Here is a 26373-nt window from a genome sequence, read left to right on the forward strand (position 1 = left end):
AGGATCAAAACCACCAAGCAAACGTATTCATTTTCGTAGACAAGTTTTTAAAATAATATTTTATTTTTTGTCAGTGGTATATTTAAAAACAATCTACCGTAAGAGTAAAAAGACTGTAGATAGTAAAAAAAGAAAGAGTGATGACAATAAAAAATGCTAGAGTATAACGTTAGTTTCCTTCCTCCCTCCCAACACCCCACCCCATCATTGTCCAATATTTCTCATAGCCTAATATCTGGAAAAAAATTGCCTTTTTTTTTTTTTTTTTTTTTTTTTTTTACACTTTCAGCAATTAGGAAATTAAAAATACGTAAGGCTTTCTTCGCAGGTACATTAATTCATTATTACATGAAAAGCAGGCACCATAAAAATTAAAACATTCTAAAAACCATCATATATACAAACGCTGTACAGAATGATGGCACAAGGACAAAGTGATTCCATTCAGTTCATCCTAATCCTCATGAAATATTACACAATAAAGAAGAAAAGAAGAAGCTCTTCCCGCTCTTCCCGTTCTTGTACTCAGCCGCCAGGTTCGGAACGACCGGGGGTCTCCTATCCACCTACGCTGTTTCTTTTCCTACACACTTGTGCCCAAGAGCAGCTAAAAGGCTCCATCGCTTCACCCACCGAGCGGCACCCAGAAGAAGGGCCAACGCAACGAAAACGGAAACCACTGACCACCGGCGACCGCTTTTACAAAGCCCATTAGCCATCCGTTTATTTGTAATGCAGACCAATTAAAGGGAAGGCACATTTCACAAATTAACCCCACGATTGATTTTTAGCCCTGGGCAGAACCGGTATTTGGGGGAATCCTACGGCAGCTTCTCCTTACTGTGAAGCCTACTCCAACGTGCACCAAATTCAATGTGAATATCCTCATCCATTCCTATATACACTGAGATTAGGTACAAAATCCTCAGCTCATTTTAAACTCCAACAGCTACCTAAATGCTTTAGGTACAAAATATTCAACTCTCATTTTAATCTCCACAGCTACCTACGTGCCTGAAGTTATTCCGGAGGAGCCGGGAGAAAGGTTAGGGAGAGGGTACTGTCAGTTGATGAACGCCTCCCGGTCTCAAGTAGAAATCCAGATTTCTTTCAAGCGAGGGGAGGGAGTAACCCCAGCGAGAGGGGTGACGTAGTGTTGTTTCTGACACACGGCTAGAAATGGATTTCTTACGGAGTTAGAGTCATTGCACTACATGTTAGATACCGCACGCCTGAATGAGGTAAACATTATATACCATAAAATACTTAGGTAAATGAATTGTTACAGCTTTTATCTTTGGAAAAAGCGCTTCCTTCTTCACTGGACAATCCCAGAGTCAACAGACGTTTGCTTCCGAGTTGTCTTTGGAGGCGGAGGCGGGGGAGTCTTGCTGGGCAGCGGAGGCGGCAGGTGCTGGAAGAAACCAATTTGGAAGAGACCGTGTTAGCAGTGACTGGATTTCCCCAGCGCTCGCTGGTTCGTACACAACCGCGTGAGACGGCGGGTAAGGCTGTGGCCCTCTGACTCCTGAGAGCTTCTCCGCAGAATTTGCTCCCATGAATAGCAAATGCTCTCGGCCATTAGCTTAAAACGCGACTTTTATTTTTGACAATGAAAAAAACTCTCTCGAAGGTTCGTGATTAGTTAGCTCAGTATTTCAGGAAAAATCTTTTGAAAGCGCTGGAGAAGTTTATAATTCCCCACTTTATATCATGATAGGATATTGATTTCTTGCTCTGTATCGATTGCCCTCAGCCTCTACGCACTACACAGCTTAAAAGCCAAGTTGAAGCGACAGCTTCATTGCTTTTCCATTATTTTTGTATTTTTCAAATTTAGAACACAAATAATTAAAAAAAGGTAACCATTTAAAGAGAGAAGTAACTTGCAATTTACTATCATGCATTCAGTTATAATTAAAATATTCAAACAGAGATCCAGACTGTTCAAATACACATATTTTAAATCACTTCATATATCATAAAACAGAACAAGAACACCCTCAGAACACCCTCAGTTAGATCCACCAGCTAATTGGGCAAATCAAAAAAGTCATTATGGAAATTAAGACTTTTTTTTTCATAACGTCCAATCATATATATGATAAAATCTGTTGCAGAAAGAGCTTGAGAACGCTGCAATTTCATAGAATCATGGAATCGTCGAGGTCGGAAGGGACCTTTAAGATCATCGAGTCCAACTGTTAACCCAACACTGCCCAAACCACCGCTAACCCACGTCCCTCAGCACCACATCTACCCGGCTTTTCAATACCTCCAGGGATGGCGGCTCCATCCCTTCCCAGACCGCCTGTTCATGTGCTCACCCAGTTTGTTTTTCTACTGCATTTTGGCTGTGCAGCCGTTAGCTGGCACTGAGGCCGTACGGCGGTGTCACACCTCATAAATGCTGCTTCGGGTTTGTTTTTCCTAAGATTCTTCCCGCGCTCAGCCAACCACCGCCTTTCGTTTTCCTCCACGCGTAACGATGCTTCTCCTTCGCCACTTGCGGTGTCCCAGCGTTCCCGTCCCACCTTGCCCACCCCGCACTGCTGGCTCCGGGCGCTAACGGGGAAAACCCTACGACACACACCCGCCTCTTGCCAAATTTCCTTCCTCACCTGCTACAAGACCAGTTCAAACATCTGAAATGCTTTAGCGTTACCTCGCAGGTACTGCACTTGCCACTTTGATACTCATATTCCAACTTTTATTAATGCCTTGGACAAAATAACCGATGATTTCTCAATCACAGTAAGAAGCCAGTATACAAGTAACTGAGAAACCATGTGGAAGCGGGTACGAAACAAGCCTGTTCCTTTCAAAAGATACCCAAAGCTGCCGTCCCAACAGACGCGCGGTTCAGGGTGACACCGGGACATTTCAGCCTTTCTTCTGCCGCGAGGAAGACGCAGCCCAGGAGCCTCCCAACGCTGCCGCAATCTAGTGACTGCCAGTTCTCCGAGCTGCGTCAGAGCAGGAGGAAAAACCCATCCTTAAGGTAACCGAGTGCCCTCTCCTTAAGGTAACGGAGCTTCTCTCTCCGTTTTGCCACTGTCCCAAAGAGCCCACCCAGAGAACCAACCCACCGCCATGGCCGCGCTGCCTGCGCTCCCACCTCCCTCCCTGCCCGCAGAACGCCTCGTTACCCAACTCGGGGATCCGTTGGGTTTTATCTGCTACTGGATAAGAAACTCTGGACCCCCAGAGCAAGGCGCCGGAGCCCGGGGCTGGAAACCCGCATCCCCCCTCTGGCAGATGAGGATGGGACTGAACGTATTGGGCAATGAAGACCTTCATCTTCAAAGGCCAGTTAAAGCTTATCCTAGCTCTTTTGAAGAAATAACCAAATTATTAAAAGGTTTGAGTCTCAAAAGGGCAGTGCTGCTTGAAACGCGCGCATCAGGCAGCCCCTGCTGGGGAAGCGGCACTCGTTTTCCAGCGCAGTCTCAAAACCGCGCGCTATTTATTCCTGACTTACTGTGGGAGACGATGATCCCCGGGTCGGAAAACCAAGTCAACAGACTAACGGGAAAAGCAGATAAAATAAGGATGTTATTTTACTAAATGCAAAACTGAAGCTAAGTTTGTTTTGTTTGTTTGTTTTGTTTAAATAAAATGCCACTGCTGATCCATCTCTAATTATTACAGTCAGAACCATTAAACATTTCCCCTACCTGACCAAATGGGACTTTGAGCAACTCGGTCTGGTGGGGGGTGTCCCTGCCCATGGCAGCGGGTTGGAACTAGGTGACCTTTAAGGTCCCTTCCAACCCAAACCCAAATGGTATGGAAAAACATTTCTTAACCTGGGATGTTAAGTTAGCTCCTGCATCCCTGAACAAGCACCCAGCCAAGAGCTGGACTGTCAATGTCACGTAGCCTCACGCATTCAATTGCGATCTGCAGATTTTGAGATCTTTGAAAAACTGCCAGATGCAGGCAGGTATCCAGGCAGGAGCTCTGGGCAAACTCTGGGAGCTGCTGGTGGGTCTGCAGGACATCAGCGTACAACAGGCAAGAACTCCTCACAGAGACGACGTTCATTTCAAAACCGAAGAAGCCAGGCGCCCCTCTAAAATACATTACAAGACCTAAAAATTTCCTCAGTGCTTTGCTCTCGGATGACATCTTTAACCTCGTATTTATCGCTACAAAAAAAATAACTCTGCTGATAGCACCATTTGTAAAAATCCATTTTGAATTTAAAGAACGGGATATTGGCAATATTTCTCAATCCAATTAGATCAAAGGCGTTTCTCAAACAAATGAGCCCTTCATATTGATCAGAGAACAATCAAATTATCCCTGAAAACCTGCTTCTGAAGAACAGATACAATGCAAATACAATGAGAGTAAGCTAAATATATATGCTATAAATAACAAGCACAAAACCCACCAGAGCTTAGATTCTGCAAGCAAATTAGGCAGAAAGAAATAACAGAGATAGGTAGATAATTATTATAATTGAATTTACAATTTCCATTAGAAAGTCGGATAAATTTAGTACATGTTCATTTATATAATAAGCTACCAATGAACATATTAAGAAGGACATGTAACGCTCGTCAGGGCAGCGTTATTGAGAAATCAGTACGGCAAAACGTGCCAATATGGGACTGGTGCAACTCCAAATCCAGCCATCGCTCCCGGCGCCAATACGCGCTCCCTTTGTTCCAGCACGGGAAGAAATTCAAGCACACTTTCCCTCTCCCTTTAATATCGTACTCAGAAAATCATTATTAGGCTCATGAAGATCATTTTGCCACGCTTCCCCTTAAACTTTGAAATACAAAATAGAGTTTCCCTTGATTCTACATTTCCATTAAGAACTGCTTTGCAGCGTTCCCGTTTGTATTTCAGCGGTTAATTGTGAACCTGCCGAATCTCGAAGCATGTTTTTACTTTCTGACATAACGACAGAGACTGCTGGTTCACATTCAGACCTATTTTGGGCAGAATCCTTGACTCACGGGTACCTCAGGGGAAGCAGAAACCTTATGTAAAAGGCACATCTGCAACACAGAAGCAATCTGCTCCTTCTGCTTCAAACATGAAATTGCTCCCATTTGTTTGCTTTTTCCTGATACAGAAAAGAATCAGGCTTAAAAACATTTGTCTCCATTCTCTTAGAGATATAAAATACACTATACTGTACACGTGCAGGATGCAATAAAAATCAATTAAAGAGGATGAAAAAATATATATTTTTTTTTTTTACTCTGGGAAGAAGCAAAATAAGACACCGGAGTGCCTTTCTTAATCAGAAAATACTATTAAAAAAAACCCAACAACCAAAATTTGATTCCCAAAAATGGTCCTTGTGACACTGTACGAGATTTCTTTCTGCGTAACTACTTTTCTTTTAAATTAAACGGTCATCCATACGACGAGCTATGGAGATCCAATCGAAACCACTTTAGTTTGAAGGATTAACGGATCTAATTAGGTCAGAAGCAGTAGAAAGGAGGCGTACATAGGCTAGCAACTGCACGGGAGTGTGCAAACGCTCCCGAACCCCGAGCTCGGAATTGCTCCTTCTCGCTTACACCGTTGTTTGTAGCCCGAAGCCGGGTCGCCTGAGAAGCCCCAACTTACTTATTTAATATCCGCAATGAAAAATAACACATAATGTGAGGTCTTGGAGGAATAACGCTCCCATTCTGAAAGAGCGATAATGCGCCAGAGGAGAGATCAACCCAACTCCCCTAATTTGAATCAAATTATAGACAGTTTAAGCTAATTGGCTGTTTGACCCAGGGAGCAAAGTTATGTGGAAAATACCGCAGGTAACCGATGGAAAATGACTGTTTAAGCTCTGTTGTCATCTATTTCATCCGTCTACTTCATCTATTCGAGTTTCATTTGACTTTGTATCACAGCCATTAGCTGCCCTTGCTGGAGCACACTTTGGTAAGAGAAATTAATTTTCAGAGTCCCCCTACGGAGGTGCCCTTTGTGTGCGCCCACCCCCGAGTGCTGAGCACCCCTCCTCGGGCAACGGGAATCATAAAATCACAGAATGGTTTATGTTGGAAGGCATCTTAAAGCTCATCGAGTTCCCACCCCCCTGCCCTGGGCAGGGCCACCTCCCCCCAGCCCAGGCTGCTCCCAGCCCCGTCCAACCGGGCCTTGGTGAAAGATCCCTCAAAACGGGCAACATCGATTTGCTCCGAATGGGTATCTCAAGTTTTTTTGGTAGGACTCTGCCTGGGGCAGCAGGGGGGTGTTCCCTGGAGGATGCTCCCGTGCGGTGACAGCAGTGGACATGGGGGAGAGCTGGATCTTATAGCAGCTCTCCAGTATGTGAAGGGCGCCTACAGGAGAGCTGGAGAGGGACTTTTTACAAGGGCATGGAGTGATAGGACGAGGGGGAATGGCTTCAAAGTGGAAGAGGGGAGATTGAGATGAGATATGAGGAAGAAATTCTTTGCTGTGAGGGCGGTGAGCCCCCGGCGCAGGGTGCCCCGAGAAGCTGTGGCTGCCCCATCCCTGGAGGTGGTCAAGGCCGGGTTGGACGGGGCTGGGAGCAACCTGGGCTGGGGGGAGGTGGCCCTGCCCAAGGAACGGGGGTGGCACTGGCTGAGCTTTAAGGTCCCTTCCAACTCCAACCACTCTATGATTCTATGACTCTATGACCCAGCAGAGGTCTTGCACCCCTGGTGCGGGGAGGGCTTTGCTCCCGGTGCGGGCCAGTTGTGTTAAAGCATGGCTAATGCGATTTTCCCTCTGTTGAACCACATTTCTGCATGTGGAGGCTATTAGTATTTCAGACCGCTCCGGCTAACTCGATTTTCAAAAGCACGCTTTTTCTGCTCTGCTCCGTACATAAACAGAGCCCGAGAGTTATGAGCAATACCTTCAGAATTAGGTTTAGACTCCAGACCGAAACTGTATTTCTTAGTGAAGGTCTGGGCCCTGCGAGAGCCATAAACAAGTGCGTTACCAACTGGCCGGAGCGAAACCCACAGCTCGATCCCGCGCCGCGCTGAGGGCAGCGACACGGCCCTCTCCCAAACAAAATCACAGCCGCTGTTGAGGGATACATCACGGGCTCTGTATCTACAGGCAGACAGCAGAAGTACACATTTTTCACTCAAAATCCTGTAATAAGCAGTGGCAGTCCACTGATTTTGGGACTTATTAAAAAGCGACTGTGAGCTTTTTAGGACATCTTTGCTCGGCAAGCGTTTAACCCACCACAGCCCAGCCCAGCCCAGCCGGGCGGGAGGCGGCAGAGACTGGGCGCCGGAGGAAGGGCTTGCGACGCTTCCCTCCTCCAGCAGGCAAAAACAATGACCAGAGGGTAAATAAAAAAAAATAAACTTTTTTTTTTTTTTTTCTTTTGGGCACAGTATATGCTTCTATGCATCATGGAAAGGCTTGGGTCAGACAGCCCGTTTTTTAAAAATTTGGAGGATCAGTCAGAAGAGGAGAGGTTTATTTCCATTTGTGAGCAAATGCAGCCCACAAAGTCAACTTTCCAATTCAATCTAATGGATTAATAATGCACGTTTTCCAATTTCATGTTTTCCAAAAATCTCCACGGGATAGTGCCGCTAATGACTGTCCTCCCGCTGCCGCAGTAACCAAGTCAGTGGCAAGCTTTGGGCCACCAAACCACTCGTTGGGTCCTGGGGAGGTGGCCCCAGGATGCTCAGAGGCTTCAGCCCCCGCTCGGGGGGAAGGGAGCCAGGGGGCTGCATGAGGAAGGGGTTTTCTCCTGAGAAATAATGTCAGAAAAGGAACAATTGCAAACCCCGACGTAGCGCTCCCCAACTACCTGCTGCCTCCATAGTTTCAGCTGGGTTTCCAGCCGTCGGCGTGAGTACGGCACGTTTGCCGAAGCCTTTAAGGCCGTTTTTGGCTCGCTGTGGCTAACCTAGGGGATAACCATCAGCACTGCAGCACAGAAGTATAGAGATATTTCACAACACGTGAAAAATCCCCTGGATTTTTCCTCCCGTGTAAGCGCTTCCATTCTATCCAAATAACCAGTCTGAATAACTCCTCGTGCAACAGGATCCCCGAGAGTCAAAATCAGCGCCGTCGCCATCAGCCGTGCGAGACCGTTCCGGTCCTCGCATCGTGCACCGCTCTCCCTCCTTGCCGAGTTCTTCATCTACACTGGACTGATCGATACCTTCTCATCCAAACCATTATCTGATGCTTCCTAAGCGTTATAGCCGATATTATAAATCTAAGTGCTCCTTTGTCTGTTGTCTTCGACTTTCCCTTCTCGCTGTGAATACTAAGCGGCCGGTTGATTTCTATGCAAGGGTATGGGTGAACCCATAAAGAATGAGAAGTGCCTAAAGGAATCCCTTGATGTAATAATAATCCTTGCAAGAGTCGTAGACTTTTTTTTTTATGTTCCCATATATTATTAAGAACATTTTTAGCAGAACAAATCATACGGAGCAAGAAAATATATATAAGGGTAGCGCAGTTAACAAGGAATAAGAGGACAAGCAGACAATTATAATTAGATGATCACTTGGATAAAAGACTTAAGGTAGACCAAGTTAATAGTGGGCTCCAAATAATCTAAGATGACCATCTCAGACACTAAATGACACTATTGCCTGCAGTTTGAAGTATTTCTTGATGCATTTATCACTGCATGCTTTTCAGTTCACTACAGCACTTCATTTTTGTTTTTCCTAACTGCAAAACAACCAGAGTGAACCATGGAGTAATTTCTCCTAGAAGGAGATATTTCCAGCTTGAAAGCCACTAAGGTAATCTTATCTATAATACTTTTTACTGATTTTTCCTCACTGGTACAAGGCACGTGTAATTTCAAAGATGATCAGTTTACCAGGCAGAGAATGATAAAGCTATGAATTATGTAGCTATTTGACCCGTGAAACACAAAGCATTAAAAACTGGAGTGGGATTTAATCACAGCAGTAATAAGACTTTACCCATCTGATCTTTCATGCCCAGCACTACTCATTTTCTTTATGTTCTTCAACAGCTTCCTTCCTACAAGGCTGGCGAAATAAATGCACAGAGTGATTGTTGTAAGACTAGAAGCCTTTCCTAAAATTCGTTCTAAGGCTTATACAAATCTGCTTTACAGCCATTTTTCAGACTTTGAAACTACATTCCCTTGTCTTGGAAAGTTTATAAAAATACAACACTGAAATAAAGTTTGATTATATTTGATTGCATTTCTAAGGTCTGCTTAAATCCCGAGCTCCTTCAACTCCCCATGTTGAACAACGGGGCCCGTTTCTACAATTCCAAAATATATTTAAAAAAAAAAAGAGTCTGAGCAGTGAAGACTGTAAAGAGAAAACAAATATTAAGACCTGAATAAGACTTTGCCAAAACCCAAGGGAGCATATTGGTACTGTTTTTACGAGCTTCCATTTAATGATGAGGAACCCCTGCGAACGACAGGTAGAGGAGCTGCGCAAGGTCACATCGTCAACAGCAACGACACCCAGGCTGGAACCTGAGTCGTCTTCGGGTCTGGGCTCTAACCATCGCCGCACGGTGGCATCTGCAAGCAGGGCAGTAAATATCCAGCATTTGTCCGCTCGGTGGAACCCCCTTCAAACAGCCTCGCGAGGAACGGAGAAAGGGATTTTTATTCCTCACCGCCTGTTTTATCATCGCATTGTTTTAACGCTTTTTAGCAAAAAATTGAACTCATGTTACCGATCCTGAGCTACCACCGTGACCTAAAACTTACAGTGTATCACACAAAAATGAATTTACTACTCTGGAGCTCACACGGGAAGGAGTTCATGAAATTTGAAACCTAATTTGAATTTCTCAGGTTTCTTCATGGCGATGCATTCCTTAGGCAAATCTCCCGGCAGCCCTCCTGCACATCTGTAATCTTCCACTTAGAGGTCTGTATTCAGGCCGAGCGCTGGCCCCTGAGAGAGGAGCCAGGGAGTAACAGCTTCGATGGAAATTAGAGGAAAAGGGCTTGCAAAAAAACTTACTGAAAATATTTACTAAAGCCATCCAGCCATGGGGAAGAACTATGGAGGAGATAATGGGAATAAAGAATTTTTCAATGTATGCATATAATGGGTAAAACATGGTGGTTTGAGTAACACTACTCACATTCCTGAAGTTACTTCTATAACTGTTCTTTTTCCCCATTTAGCCTGAAAACACTAAATTCCTGCAACAACACAGTTACAATTTCAACAACATAACAAGCCAGAATTGCGTCCTGTTGTACACCGTGATAGTCCGTGTTAAACACAATTATTCCCAGAGTTAAAACTAAATTCCTGCCTGACTCTTTCTCTGCCGAGGTTAGAAATGCTTTCTCTAACCGTGGAATTTACTGAAAAGCAAATTAATCAACAGAATTTCATTTGAACAATGAACTTCATAGAAATCCTGGAAGACACCTCTGCAAACAATAAAGAATCAGTACCGCTGAGAATTTTTCCATAAAATAACAGCTTGGCCAAAGTTATGCATTTCAAAGTCAAAGAAAAGAAAACCTCTTTAAACATTTTTTTTTTTTTTTCAAAAAGGAAATAAATGGTCCCTCTCAAAAGTGCTGCTTTAAAGAAAAGGACCAAATTATTTTTAAAAGCTTCCAGGATACAGGAAGCAAAGCTGAAAAAGTGTATCTTCTTGAGAAAGCTGAAAACCCTGCTGCTGCTGAAGAGCGTTTGTGAGCTCCTTCCCTCAAAGGAGGCACGCGTGCTTGCCTCGGGGATACAAGTGGCGATTGAACACCGGCAGAACACAGCTCCAGAAAGGAAAGACGCCGAGAACATATTTTATTTCCCTTCCTGAGACAGGATGGAAAGGCTATTAAATCGAATTTGCTGCTGAGACTATATCCTGCCAGTTTAAGCTCCCTTACCGACACAGCTCACAACATGTAGCTTTGCCACCAGAGTGAATCCAACCACCCTTCAGGTTGGTCCTCGTCAGCGGTGCCGTTCCCTCATACTCCAGTTTGCAACTGCGGAGATCTCGGGATCTCCGAGGATTACACCTCGCTGTGGACTGTTCAAGGTACAAAAGCACAGAAAACTGCAGACAGTGCTCCTCCTCTCTGGGACTCACCCTTTGATGGGCAGGGGGGGAGGTCGTCGGGCTGATCAAGTCTTGACTTTCCATGAGGTTCCCGTAATCGGCCATGCTCCCTTTGAGAGGCAGAGGAGGAGGAACGTCGGGGATGTCGGAGCTGGACATACCATTCAGCTCCAGATCTGTAAAAATCAACACCGAGTTAACTCCTTCAATAACCGAATCGAAGCCAAAGATCCCGACGGCGCCAATTCTGACAGCGTCGATAGTGCCATAATGCTGCACATGCGGTATCTTTGTCTGCTCTTCACTGCCTCTATAATTATCTGCAGCTCATCTAATGAGGGATTTTAAAGGAAAGTAGAACAAATGAACCAACCCCCGCATCGATGGGAAGTACGCGCTGTGGAGTCACGTTGGGCTAATTTCTTGGATACGCTTAAAATACTTGAGCCATCCTGCATTTACACCTCGTACGTTAATACACAATAGAAGTTTTGGTAAATACAGTAAGAAAATATAACCGAGCTAAGCTTTATTTACTTTCCACCAGTAAAATAAAAGCTGCTTCTTAATGAAATGCACAAATGAAAGCCTATAATTAACTACATCTCTCTCAAAAAAATCCAAACTCCAGGTAACCATAATAAATGAGCAGTCATTAGTTGTTGAGTAAATAAAATCACGCAAGAGAAAGTACAAAACATTTATTATTACTGTTTGCTGGGTAGAAAGTTCCCTTTCCTTCGCAGATAAATCCTAGCAGGTACGTGCTGTAAAGGCGAATAGCCTGAGGGACAATAAAGTTTATTGAGGCCTGAGTGATACATAGGTTTTTGTGTAGAAATCCACCCACGGTGCATTTCAGGGTAATTCAGTCATTTTAACACAGGCAAAACCCACTGTGAGCTCTACGAGATAAGAAACTTAATTTATTTTTGATAAATTAGGGAAGTGTTTTCATTTAGGAAATGAAAAAAGGTTATTTTTATTTTACTGGGGTGATTTGTGAAACAAGTGGAGGACTTGTTTATGCAGATATTTTTATCGCAAGGTTCCTATCAATATCTTCCAAAAAATGTCCTTTTATTGTTCTCTAAAATGGCCTCTCACTAACACAATTTAACTGTAAGGTGGCTGTATTGATTTGTCACTGAAAACTGTAATTTTGCTCTTCATCCTTTCACTTGAACTTTCAGCTATGTCAGGAAGAATAATATTTTCCATCCTGGGACTTCAATCTTTCAGTGGCTTCCTTCTTCATCAGACAAAAACGCGTTGTTTGTCCTCCAGGACCTGAATTTCTCATCCCTTTTCCCAATTGCTCCCATTTTTCATCCTTCTTTTTCCAGGACTTCTCCATTCGCCCCCAGAAATCATAATACTTTCCTTTAAATATTCCCATCAGAACCTATTTCTGCTAAACTCATGTCATTAAACATGTAACTGGAAAACAACACTACGCATTTGTAACTAAATATTGATGCTGCCAAAATATTGATGCTGCCAATGAACTTCCCTGTTCATCTTGTATGAATTTCCCAGTCATAGTGTACATCAAAAAATCACGGGCATTTGAGACCATAAATCTCACAAAACAGCTCCTTGACATACATCCTATGCATCTCGTCCGCAACTACACATCCATCCATCCATCCACCTATCTATCTATCTATCTATCTATCTATCTATCTATCTATCTATCTATCTTTGTATTTGTTTGCTTTTTCCATGCAGTTTAGGATAACGCTGGGAGATATTTGGAAAATGGCATTTTCCTTAGAGTTGTAGCTTTAGCCGGAGCTTTAGCAGCACCCTGAATCCTGCTTCAGAGAGGGAAACCTTCTTTGGGCATTCACTGTAAACATGCCATGTTTTTAGGTCTCCCTATATACATACATTCCTTGGGTGGAAACTGAAAATGAGTACAGTAACACACTATCACCCAAAGATGAAGAGAATCTACCTGCCCCAAACACTTGATCTTTGTACCTTACATGACATTACAGTATCTACAAACTTCATCTAAGCCGCTACATGTAGATTAGTTGGTGCTACCAAGAAGACAGTGAGACGAATTTTGGTAGGAGTTACACAAACCCTTCGTTTCTTCAAGGTGGACATTTTGGAAGACCCAGGGAAAGGCAGGTGAGCGATGTTTTCACCAGAGCTGCAGAGGAAACAACGTCTGGAGGCGATTCTCCTTTAACATCTGCAATACTCGGAACGAGCTGGACGCTCACCAACTGTCCGTGCGACTGCGTCCTGCTCTGCTTCCGTCCCTTCCCCTCCGTTCCCCAGCTCCTGTTACCGCTCTGATTTTCTGCAGCCCCCACTGTGCTCCTACAGCCTGCACGTGGCACCTTCACAACCTCATCCTTTTGTAAGACAGCAATTAATCCCTGTAAATGTGCACAGAGTATTTGCATCCACATGAACAGTTCATAATATACATTAACAACGTATTTGCCTTCAGTCCGGCAAACTATTTAGTAGAACAACAACATTCTATAGTGGAAAAGAATCATTTGCCCTGATTAGCTAATCTCCCACACAGTTTCATGAAATCGGAGTCATCCACCCTACTGCACAACCAGGGATCGAACACAAACGCCAGTAATTTTCAGTCGTGCTTCCAGAAGATCTATTTGCTACAGATCTATTAATTTTCCCCTGCTCAGTTCAGCTGAAATACACCCCACTAACTCAGCCACTCTACAAATCATTACTCATCATTCCTGGCTTCCTATCATTACTCAAGGTGCTTCATCGGACCAGTGTGCTCTGAATGTTTATTCTTTACTGGACATGTGCCACTGAGAATGTCTTTGAGCTGGCAAGAGATCTGTTCGATGACTTTTTTTTCATCTTAACCTAATGACCAAATTTTACACTCCATTCTCCTAAACTGCCAGCTAACAAGCAAGCAGTATTGCTTAGCAACCCATTAAGTGCTTTTAGCCAATTTGTGCGCTGAAGGAACTTCTTTATCCTTGGAATTCCTAAAAAATGGTATCACTACTGTTCCTCAGACGATTATGGACAAGTCCCACGCGTTTTTCAATAAGCCGAACCTATTTCTCGTAACACCTATAAATCCCCATCATAAAGACATAAATAAATATTCTCTGAAATACATGAGAGAGTTTCAGATACTTTTTAAAAACGAGATCAAGTTAGTTTTAATAAAATGCATACAGGAAGAAATAATCCAATTCAAAGAATATTTTTTTTTTGCAGGAGTACATATACTCTACTTCTCTGTATTTCCAGTTTTTAGCATACTGCTAGTTTTTGGCTATCAAAACTGTAAAGAAAGGAGCGAGTTCACCATTATCAAAATACGCGTTTCGGGTCTCTGACCATGCACAGGAAACGCTGCATTGATATGCACTTGCTTATCCCTCTTCCACTTGTTTGCAACCAACAATTTCAAATCGTTAAAACAAAGCCACAATGCCTTTTAGAAGACAATCTCGTTGCTGGAGATTTGTAGAGTAAACACGTTCCTGCTCACAGGACATATATCCGCAGTTGGCAACAAGAACTTTGCAAAACACTGACTATTTAAGGGAAAAGTTTTTAAGCGTCAAAAAAAGTAAAGAAAATTAAAGGACCTTGATCAAACAAGATTTTTTTTTTTTTTTCTTAAAACCGATCCTCAATTCTCCTCTTTACTGGCGCTGTACTCTTGACTGTTGTACTGCCATTTGGGTACATGTATCAAAAAGATCTTTTTTTGCGTGTGTCGCACGCTAGCAACCGAAAACTCTGAGTATCAGCTTTTGGTAAAGAGCACTATAAAAGAAACGCGTGTTGTATTACACCCAGTTCTGCAATAGAGTTTCCTGAAGAATGAGGCAAACATGATATTTTAGAGAAAAACTGAGTGATAGGTGTCAATGTCAAACAAAAAATACATCAAAAAGACTGACTTTTTCCCCCCTCTGGCTTGTCCTAACTATGCAGCAAACAAAAGTTCTTTTAAGGTACAATTACATTGAAAGATTATTTTTTCAGCCTTTATGCTCCAAAATACCCTAAATCCAATACAGAATCAAGTCCCACACTAATTTTTGACCGTTACTCCATACCTAAGTAATTGCTAATGATTACTTGACAAGGAAAACAAAACTTTTCCGATGTCACAATTTCGCTTGCTTTTGTAAAAGCTTGAAAGAATTTTTGCTGGCAAATGCCAGGAGCGCGACGTTCAGAGGTCAGTTCTTGTTCCTGCAAGGACAAGAACCAGCCCATGGTGATGGCAGAAAGACTAACTCAAAGAACTCAACCCAAGGTGTCATCCAACGCTCAGGAAACCCATCTCCCCACCAGAGGTTATTTTGCAGAAAATATTCCGGGAGAAGAAAATGTAATTAAAATGAAACACTTACTGGCCTGTACGCTGAAAGAAAGTTTCGTCCGTGGAGTTATCGGGGGTGGCGTCACTTGGGAGCTGGGAGGTGACGGCGAGACGGAGAAACGTCTTTCACTTGAGATGACGTTTATGACTTGGCTTTTTGGTCTCTGGGGTCTCAGCGGGCTGATCTGCACAGGGACAAAAGCAGTGACAATCCCAGTTGTTTCACTGCAGCACGGCACGAGCGCTCCCCACGGCTCATCAAGGGGAGACGGGAAAGGAATACGTGTCGTTACCGAGCGGCAGCCCGTGGGATTGCTGCATTCTCCCCACTACCTCCTAAACAGTAACAGGGCAACAATAACTTACAATACTTCCGATTTAACGCAGTATTTCAGAGCTCCAAATGTTCTTCCCTTCTTCCCAAGAATCCCAATGACACTTAAGGCACACGCCTTCCCGTAGCCTGGCATGTTTTCCTGTGCAACAATGAGCCAATTCCCCAAACACTCGCTTAATAACAGCTAAGGAAGTCTATACCCTACACAAGATTATACAGCATTCAAAATCTTTTCTTTCTTCTCATGTGGCTCTACTTCCATTTTTACTATTTACTTCTTTAATTATTTGCATGGTCAAACCCTCTTCTGAGGAAGACATCATCTGTCCAGAAACACTTTCTTGATGGCGCATGGTTGTGCTTACGTTTAATTCACTGAAATATCCTTATTGTTTTGCTCTGGCTGCTTCATGGTCCATTTACATTTGCCAACAGAAACCCTGAACTGATGCTGGTAATTGGAGGGGCAACTAATGCTTTTGTTAAGGTGATTCCTTTTACTGACTGTAATTCTGAGCTCTACTGTTAGTTACCCATCCACCAGCCTCCCTATTTCCAGTAATCACAGTGAAGAAAGGAACTTTTTATTTCCAGGAGATGAGGAGAGAAAATGGAGCAGCAGCCTGAAGAGGGGAATTACATCCAAGGTGCTGCATTAGGACAAAACTGAAAATGCCCAGCAGCAATTTGTGCTTTTTTTTTTGCAGAATTTTGTCATTCCACAATATTTTTTTTTTTTTTTAAGTATGTTGTGAAGGAGAAATCTAAAATGAGGTATGAGTGTTTCCTCTTATTTTCAGAAAAGAAACCTTAAAAGGGTTTGTATAAAAGGCTGTGTCTCTGAGACCCTTCTGTGAGAAATGAATGACCATAAAGGACGTAACGTTTTTTTGAAAGTTCATCAAGACCTCAGGGTAACCTTTCAGAAATTTGCCTGATATTAAAATTCAAGTCCTAAAAGCTCCAAAGGTTTCTTATTTCAAGATCTTTTAAAGCATATTTTTAGTAGAATGAATAAGCACAGTAATCACTTTCTCAGAGGCATATAATTATAAAAAAGCAACTAAGGAAAACACACTCATTGATTAGGAAAGCTGCAACGCCAGAATCAAGAGAAAACCCAACAACTAGAATCAAGTTCCCAAGTTAACCTGATCTGTAGCTACTTATCTCAAATAAATTTTAACGTCTTCTGTGATTGACAAGCTTGGTCCTCTTCTTAAAGCTTCGCATAAATCACGGTTCTGCTAGGGAATATGAACTCTTTGGAGACCACTAATCCATAATGAACCCATCGCTAATTTTTTTTTTTTTTGGTCTACCGAAAGCAGGATCAATAGTGAGTGATGTCAGATGCCACTAAATCAATAAAATGTACAGCCTGTTATTCTGTTTTCTTACCCAGGCTTTCCACTGGTCTGTTAACTACCTGGCTCCAGTGTGAGGTTTGCTCAAGGAATCAAAGAACTAATAATGAGAATTTATGTTAAAGAAGTTTATGTGATACTTAAAAGAAGATATAAATCTCTGGGAAACTATAAAGACATTACTGATCATCTTCACATACTAAAGTGCTTCATTTATCTTTTGATAAGATCATAGCAGTACCAGATCTCTGTAATTAGGGCTTGGATTTTGATCAGTCAATAAATTCATTATGAGTACAGTGAAATTTGGAAAAAAGTATTTAACCCATACAACTAGAAAAAAATGGCCTCGGACTGCTCCTTTTTAAAGAACATGCAAAAGCTGCAGGAAATAATTCTGCAGTTTTATAACCTTCTCACGTTCTTGCACGATGATTCATTTGATTGGTAAAAAATGAAGTTCCCATATAAGAAAGTCCATCACAGTGATGGAAGCACTCATTTCATTAGACAACATCATCTTTGAAGAGAGTAGCGGAAGCTCCGCAGAGAGGGGAATGACCGCTGTCTGACTCGCCTGCTGCTCCTCTCGCTTGATATTCTCCCTACATTCGGTATGGTGCTTACAATTACCTTGCGCAAACCAATTAGTGGCGAACAACACAGGATCCAGAGCAGATTCATACAGAAGGTTATTGATGCATCCTTCCCCCGTGAAAGCAAACCACTGATAACTACCTGTTTGGGTTGGGCGAAGAATAATTTAAAATACGAGTGTTGTCAGGCAACAGATAATTGCGTGTGAGCGTGGGTGTGGGGGACGAGTATCGGACACTGCCGAGCACAAGCCCGCTATTTGCCAGCCACAACTGGCAGGGGCTGGTTGTACACTGCGGTGGCACCTGGATGACGTGACACACAGAAGTGACACACACTGAGCCCTCTTCTTAATAAACAGACACGAGACAGAGCCCGCGATTAAGAGGCTGACCACACGCTGTGCTTCTGCACATCGATTATTTTGACATATCCCACCATCCGAAACCCATCGAGGGTTCGCATTTACCGCGTCTCACCCGTGACGATATTGAGAGCGTTTTTTTTTCCAGGCTGCTGTGGATCCTTCAAACACCTCAGACCAGACTTCCTCGCCCGGTCTTGCTCACGAGAACATCGTGTAAGATGTGCCCAAAGTCATACTGAAGGCGGCCCCTCGGGGGGCTGCGCATCGTTCCTACCCCCAGAGCCGCCTCCTCTGTCGCAGAAAGAACAAAGAAGGGCTTGGCCGAGCCGGTGTTGACAAATCCAAGCTGGCTGTTATTCCATTCTTTCATTCATTGTCTTGAAGGTACTTTTGAATTGTCACCATACTAAAGAAAAGCCTGTCTTCCGCAGTAAAACTCCCAAACATGTCAGAAGTCAGAACTAAGAATCCATTGGAAAATTCACCAAATAACTGAAATCTTGTAATCAAATTAGCGATGGTACAAGTGAGTTCTAAAATTCTCAACAGAAGGAATCCAGTGATGATGATAATAAATCTCATAACCAAGAATAGTTTATTACTAAAATCTCACTTTAAATCTTTATTTTAATTTCCTCTTCTATTCAAATCTGGATTCCAACTTCTTTGGAAAAAAAAAAAAATCCTTAATTTTTCCCCTCTCCATTTCATCATCATCTTTTTCAAAGCCTGCAAACTTTCTGCTTCCAAGGTCCTAGTGCGAGATAAATCAAAATGCCTTTTCCTTCATAAAACACAGCAGTAACAGTGCTTTGGGAGCAATTTCAACTTGAAAAGGGAACTTGCACACAGCGCAGCCCACAAAAGCAGAACAGTGGAAAAGCCGAATTCCTACCCACAAAAGATAACAATTTCCCCTTAATGTCATTAATAGGGGACATATGTCTCCGGAGTGCGAAAATTTCAAGACAAATTTTATCTTTAAACTTCTTGACATTATCTGTACAAAATTCCTGAAGACGGCAGTGGGAATTGTACAACCACTCTTGTAAACTAATCTCAAAAGTGTTTCCTCTATTTCACCCACAAGAGAACATGGACCACACTACCACCGCGCATTAAAAATCGCCTTGCTCATTTCGGAGCTCACCAAGTCCTTTGCAGATACGGAAAAAGGAGAGTTTTTCTCTCACCGGTAAACTCCTTTTCATATTATTGATCTGTGGATTTCAAGAAGCTCAAAGTAACTGTAACTAATGAAGACTGACATTTAATTGCCCTCCCTCTCTATAACCAGGGGAAAATTAGTCATACCAGTCACCCAGTGAAAGCTTTTGACTGGGAAGAGCGGAAAACTTTGAGTCAAACCGTGTTGGGCTTTGCTCGTTTTTGTTCTTCACGTGACAAATGGGAATACACCTTGAAGGGTTATGGTGTCCTCCTTTCCGGTCAGCATTTGCGTTTTTCCAGTCATAAGCAATCTTCTCCAATCTCCAAGACCTCGCAGAGATGACAGTGACCTTGTGGTGACATCACCCAGCTCTCCAGCATCCTTGGACGCCTCCCACCTGGTCTCATGGATTTTTGCAAGTCCAACTGAGCGAGCTGCCCCGAAATACATTTTTCTTCTGCTGTGGCTAATGCTCTTCCCCCACAAGCCCTGCTAGTCCGTGGGGGGGTCCGGGATGGACCTACTCAGGCGTAGGCAAAATACGACCGCTCCAATGTGCAGAGTCGAATGCGCTGCATCAAAAAGATGAGACACGGACATCTACGCAAAATGTGTTTTCTGTCTGAAAACACTCCAGTGATGCTCACCTGGCTGGATTTTGGCAGGAGGAATCTCCATTTAAACCAACCAGGGCTGATCCAAAATTTACTGAAGTCAATGGAAAAACTGACCGGCTTCAAACAACTTTGGGTGAAAAGCCTGAGAGGCACAAAAGGGATTTTATCCGAGTTTTTTGCTGACGTAACACTGGGCCTGTGGCCACAACAGACAAAACAACTCCGATCTTCCATGATGTCAGAAGATACACCTGAGAGATTAGCTCATCTCTGGATGGAAAAGGAGGAGCAAATCCGGAAAAGAGAGGAACTCCGGCTGAACTCCTGAGTAATATTCTGCTACAAATACCAAACAGAAAGACTTAAAGGACCTGGTCACCACAGGTCAGAGGGAAACTCTTTGGAAAGCCCAGCGTAAATGACAGAGCCACCAACAAAAGGCTCTGCTGACTTAAGAGCTGGCTCTACCAGCGCTCGTGCCAGCCTTTAAAAGAACATTACGTTTATTCCTAGAGGGCAAGTTTGAAGCTATTGGCCTCAAAACAGGTGTCCAGGCAGAGATTTGGAGGCTACTGGTAGTTCACGCACCCCCGCTCCAGCTTAAAATGGCCTCGATTTCCATTTCAGAGCTAAAACTTCCCCAGTTACCTAAGCCTTTAGGACAGTTTCAGTGAATTAAATGTATGCCAAGAAGAGAGGGCTTAAGAAAGATATGCCCTGTAGTTAATATTCTTACACACAGCCACCAGTGGAACCGCTTACGATTTTCTGCTCAAAATAGCCTTTCAAGAATACGTAATTGCCATGCACGAAATGACCTTGTAACATATCCACCAAAAAGTGTCTTGCAGGAGTCAGCTGAAATATGAGAAAACCCATCACGATCTATTGGGAACCATAAATTTGAAAGGCTGATAAAACAGTAGCACTTATTTTACTTAGGATATACCATTTTTTCCTTTTATCCAATATAGCTTTTGGTAACATTTTCATACAAGGAACCATGACGTTTTTACACCGTAAATAAAAGCTCTATTTTTGAATCATTATCACATATTAACATCGTAGAGTATTCCCTTAGAGTTGTTTTGGGTCTAAAAATAAAATAACTTGTAAAAAACAACACTTTTATTTAAAAAGAGAACACTGCTCAGAATTAGATAAAGCATTACTTGTTAATGAAGTTACCGTTTCTGAAAGGATCACTGCTTCGGACTGCTGCAGAGAAATATCAGTTGATTTAAATTCTTTATCAAATATCTCCTGATGCTTGCTGTTCCTTTTCTCCTTCTTCTTTTCTTTCTTATCTTTATCTAGGTCATCCTTGTCCAATTTATCTTGAGACCTAGAATGCATCTTTTTTGGCAGGAGGGGCTCCAACACAAACCTAAAAAGAAAATTGTTGTTGCTTAGATCAATAAAATACTGTTTTCAAACCACCTAATTCTCATTTACATATTTCCCCATGTCTCACTTGGGTTAACGATGCTTTCTTAATCCAGGAGAACTCATTAGAGAGAAAAGGAGGGGGCAGAAGGTCATAACAATCATAACTGTCTCACAATAAAATTTACAGCAGAACTGCTGAAGAACCAGCGCTGCCTATTTCCCCGCTCTGTAGTAAATTTACGGGTTTACAGCTACACAAACTCCTGAGTTTCACTCTATGTGCTTTACATAAAAATGAGTTTCTCGCTCAGCGCTCCCACCGTCATGTGCTGGGGCAGGGCGGCAGGCGCGCCAGCAGACGCCTGGGAGCTCCGGTGGAAACGAGCACTGGATGAGCGACGGTAATTGTACAACGCCGTAAAGAAATGTCAGCCCTACCTCCCCTGCACCGCGGAGGCAGGCTGCGCGTCCACAGCGGCTTTCAGGACTTCTTTAAAAAATAGCCAAATCTCTCAATTCCTCCTGGACTTTTTTTTTTTTTTTTTTTTTTTTTTTGGTGGAGAAAGAGGATGTGTTTATTCCCCAGAGAAGGAATAACAGCTGAGAAATTGTTTTGCAGAGGTGTAGTGATTTACTGTTGAACATGCACAATGTAAAACGCTTCCTAATCCCTGTGACTCATCAAAATTACAGTACCTTTGCACAGAAAAGCAGAGTATCACCCTTAATGCAATGGAAACCCCTATACATTGCAGAAAAGTATGAGTTATAGAGGTTTAACCACAGATGCAAGCGCCGCTCCTGTCTGTAACAGCACCCTGTGTGCGTAGGTTTGGTTTTGCACACGCGTCTGAGGATACGTATCTCCATGAGTGTGCAAACATATACTCACAAATCACAGAATCATAGAATGGGTTGGGTTGGAAGGGCCCTTAAAGCTCAGCCAGTGCCACCCCCCTGCCCTGGGCAGGGCCACCTCCCCCCAGCCCAGGTCGCTCCCAGCCCCGTCCAACCCGGCCTTGACCACCTCCAGGGATGGGGCAGCCACAGCTCCTCGGGGCACCCTGCGCCAGGGGCTCACTGCCCCCACAGGGAAAAAATTTCCTCCTAATATCTCATCTCAATCTCCCCTTTTTCCAGTTTGAAGCCATTCCCCCTCACCCTATCACTCCATGCCCCTGTAAACAGTCCCTCCCAGCTCTCCTGGAGCCCCTTTAGGCACTGGAAGGGGCTCTGAGGTCTCCCCGGAGCCGTCTCTTCCCCAGGCTGACCCCCCCCAACTCTCCCAGCCTGTCAGGTCCACACCTCTGCTCCCCTACAGCACGCCCTGGTCAGGGGGAGCCAGGAGGGCTGAGCTTACTTGTTCTGATATTACAGAGAAACTCCAGAATCAGTAGGATAATAATGGAGGGCAAGGTTAGTTTCCAAAGAGCAGATGTATTTTCCCACCTGGAATGCATCAAGGCTGTGAATAAAGCAAGGCTGATATACCGGTACCATCAGCTCTGCAATTTTTACAGTCCATGACTATTTTTTTTTTCTGGCTACAAAGAAAAAAATCTTTAAGGCTCAATGAACTTTTCCAGGAAAACTTCACTTTTTAGAGTTTTTATTTTGTCGGGTAAGCACCGCTCTAAGAAATACTGGAATTCTTTTTAGCTAATTTTTCTCAGTATTTTAGAGCCAGCTTATCTCACCTTTTTTTAATGACTAGTTTAAATAAAAGGTAAAGAGATATTTTGCTGTTAACGAGCAAAAATATCCTTAGCTAGACAGAGTATTTTATTATTTATTTTATGTTATAAACTAAACAGACTACTAAAATCACACCCTGGTTACAATTACAGTGAGAGATTTTAAGAGGATGCCTCACATCATGACATTACAAAACTGAAACCAAACCAAAACCCCCCGAAACAAATGAAACCACCTTACTTTGTAACTTTGGAAAAATATTTACTATGCCACAGTGATGCACGCGTGGACAGGCCACAGTCTTCGCTGTGAAATACTGGAGGGTTCATATTTCTGACTCTTTGCAGTGAAGTTACCCTAATCGCTTCCATTAGCAGCAATATCCAGCAGAAATATCCAAAATTATTATTTTGTTGTTGTTTGAAGCACTAAAGGCCCTTCAGTTTTCAGCCAGTTCGCTCGTTTGATGGGAAGATGCTCAAACCAGTACCGGCGGCAGCGGCTCCTGCGCCTTTACCCGCCTAACCAAAGGCAAAATCCCGCGGGGTGGGAGACAAAACCGAAGCATTTTCATCCCATTTTACAGATAGGGAAAAGGGAGGGCAATGACTTGCCCAGGGCCACAAAGCGCACCGGTCACAAAGCCCAGACCAGAAGACTCTCCTGCCACCGTGTGTTTTAACCACCTGAACTGGGTGTTTTAGACGCTTCTGCCGGGCTGCCCTGGGCTGGAGGGCAGGGACAGCCGCCCCGCAGGCTGACGGCACCTTTACAGGAGGAATTGCCGTTCTTCAGACCACGATTAATTGCTTGCCTTCCAGTCATTACTATTATTAGTACTATTAATTATCTGGACACAACGTATCGGTGATGAAATGCGCCGTGCTCCTACTCGGACTACATCAGGACTTCCAACAGACGGCAAAGCCCAGAAGCAAACTGGGATTTCCCCGCTCCCAACCACTGCTTCTAAATGCTCAGATTTGTACTTTTAAGTCCCATTTTAAGCAGTGAATAAACCCAAGGTCCTTTTTTTAAAGTCAGAGTTTTATTTATACATAGAGCTGGGAGTTGTAAAACACCGACTATGTCAATGTCTGCTTTGAGTTCGTACTGTTTAAAAGCTCCAAAGCGGGAGAAGCAGGAGATGGTATAAAATGTAAGTTGGGCGATCTGGGCAAGACAGTCTGTCGGCTCCATTTTTAATTGTTTTTCCTGGCTTCATCTCTAATCTCAGAATTGTCATATGCAGAAGGGGGATATGGAAAGCAGGAGAGGACAACTGACCATAAACCCAACCAACTGTGGTAGGTACATGGGTGAACTTCTTCCAAGTTCGTCGCGACAAACCACCCACATGATTTTTACAGTCATCTGAATCTTGGAGGTCTTACGTTATGTTATTTACGTCTGATAATTTTTCTTCTCCTGCTCCACTGATCAAGCAAACGAGCACTTCTTTCAGGTCTTCTCAGTGATGATAGTTGCTCGTTATCTTTTCCTCACATGTACTGCAGCTGTATTGCCCTGGGCTCGGAGCGGGAGCTGAGCTGCACTGTGATCTTTGTGAGGTTTTTTTAAATATATATACTGAGTAGGCTCATGAGATCCTCAAAAAACTGCTGAGTGGCACCTATCTCAACAAAGCCGGGATGGAGATGCAAAAATTAGGAAAACAGCATCCAATGGAGACAGAAAACCGCACACAATGATTTTGAAGGGAAAAAGAGAAAGCGGTAGAGGCAGGCAGGGAAAGAATCAGTATTTTTCTTCCGAGATAAAATAAAGTTGCCCGCTAACCTGGGGTGGCCGTTACCCCCAAGTTCCAGCAAGACAACTTTTGTGGATGAATTAGTCAAAACACGTTATTGTCTCCGCTGTCCTGCATTTCTATCACCGTGACTCACCGTGTATACGGTTACGGAGGGTAACGTAATGAGAGCTGAACTGCGCTCTGTTTGCAGTTCTTCCCAATGGGTAAATAAACGGTAATCAAGGTAAGTATCATGTTGGTCCTTAGGTGCTGTATTTAATTTTACTCAATGCTTTTCCTCTCCAGTCAGGTAATAACTAACTCCCCCTGAAGGTGCACAAGGGACACAAACGTTTCTAGCTCATCTCTGTAAGACAGCAGCCCTCCAGGCTTTAAAAAACTGCCGCCTTGGCCAAATATTGAGTTTCTGGATTACGGGAATGCCTCGGGGGAGGAAGAGGGAGAAGGGACTTCTGAGGCTGCATGGAAACCCCAGAAGGAAAACAGATTATCTTGTTCTTTTGAGGGATGCGACTGTGAGACAGGGCTTATCAACAGAATTCCCAGTTCTCATGTGAAATATCTTGATAAGTCTTGAAGTACAATCTTGCCATAAGCAGCTTTTCCTCTGGCAGAAGAGATGACTGAGCAGTTAGCTAATCCCTTCCTTCTGCCGAGCTCCACCTGCTCACCGCGACCGGGCTGGCCGAACACACGTCTCGCCACCGACTTTGCGAAAGATCGCTTCTTGCAGTACTCTAAAAGGGGATAATTTATCTCCTGTTGTCTGGGGTTTTTTGTTTGAATGCTTAGGGGGTTTTCTTTACCTTTGTTTTAAAGACGACTGAGAGCAGCATTATATTTGTCTTGGTTGAAAAGAAAGGACAAGGAATACATCTTGAGATAAATATCTATATAGGTGGGGTATTTTTAGCCAATATTAGGCTGTCAATTAAAAGCACCATCCCCACCCCACACTAGTTACTCACACCGTTGTGTCCCATCAACGTTTGTGGGGCTTCATGATGAACTAAATCTGGAATAAAACACACTGGGAGAAGACCCAACCAAAGAACTCCGCAGTTCCTTGTGAGATCAAACAAATGTCACACTGCCACACAGGGCTCCGCAGGATCAGAAGGAGTAACACTGTGAGAGCACTGAGATTGGAGTTGGGTGGTGACAATCTTCAAAACCCATAGATGTGCACACCAAATCACACTTTACAGAGATAAGCCCTGAACGACTATTTCTTACGCACCCATCCGAGCCAGGTCGAGAAGGTGTGCTGTCGGAGGAGATGGACGATACCGATGCAACGGAGAGGGGTCTGGAAGACGACGGCATCGTGAAGGATCTCACCATAGACCGTGGCCGACTGCCTCGTCTATCATCCAGGCTTGAAAGCTGAAATAAAGAAACATAAGATCTTACTTAAATCACAACGTAGCTGACATCTGGCTACACACAAAAAAAATGCGGAATGGCTTTTCTTCCATGTGGAATTTCAGATTACTTAATTACACATCACGTTTAACAACAAAGAAAAAAATTCTAAAGAAAATCTTTTTTAAGGACTAAGAGGAAATATGTATAATTTTAAGTATATTCCAGTAATTCATTTGCTTGAATGGAATTTACATGCTTTTTTTACATCTGAGCTTTAAAAAGGAGCTTTTTACAAGAAGCTTCTTTTTT

At 43.4% G+C, this 26373-nt stretch overlaps 1 protein-coding gene across 1 annotated transcript in view; it reads right to left on the reverse strand.

Moving 5' to 3' along the window:
* Positions 1 to 215: 215 nt before the first annotated feature.
* LOC309674360 (dedicator of cytokinesis protein 1) overlaps positions 216 to 26373 on the reverse strand; it is a 79687-nt gene continuing 53529 nt past the window's right edge. Inside the window, exons 16-20 of the mRNA XM_082486381.1 lie at positions 25937 to 26082; positions 21027 to 21225; positions 15414 to 15567; positions 11056 to 11201; positions 216 to 1414 (exon numbers count right to left, since the gene is read on the reverse strand). Of these exons, the coding sequence (XP_082342507.1) occupies positions 1319 to 1414; positions 11056 to 11201; positions 15414 to 15567; positions 21027 to 21225; positions 25937 to 26082 (741 nt within the window). The 3' untranslated portion in view covers positions 216 to 1318. The remainder of the gene's footprint in view (positions 1415 to 11055; positions 11202 to 15413; positions 15568 to 21026; positions 21226 to 25936; positions 26083 to 26373) is intronic.

This window comes from Vanellus vanellus (genome assembly GCF_965231255.1).
Source record: "Vanellus vanellus genome assembly, chromosome: 7".
Lineage (NCBI taxonomy): Eukaryota > Metazoa > Chordata > Aves > Charadriiformes > Charadriidae > Vanellus > Vanellus vanellus.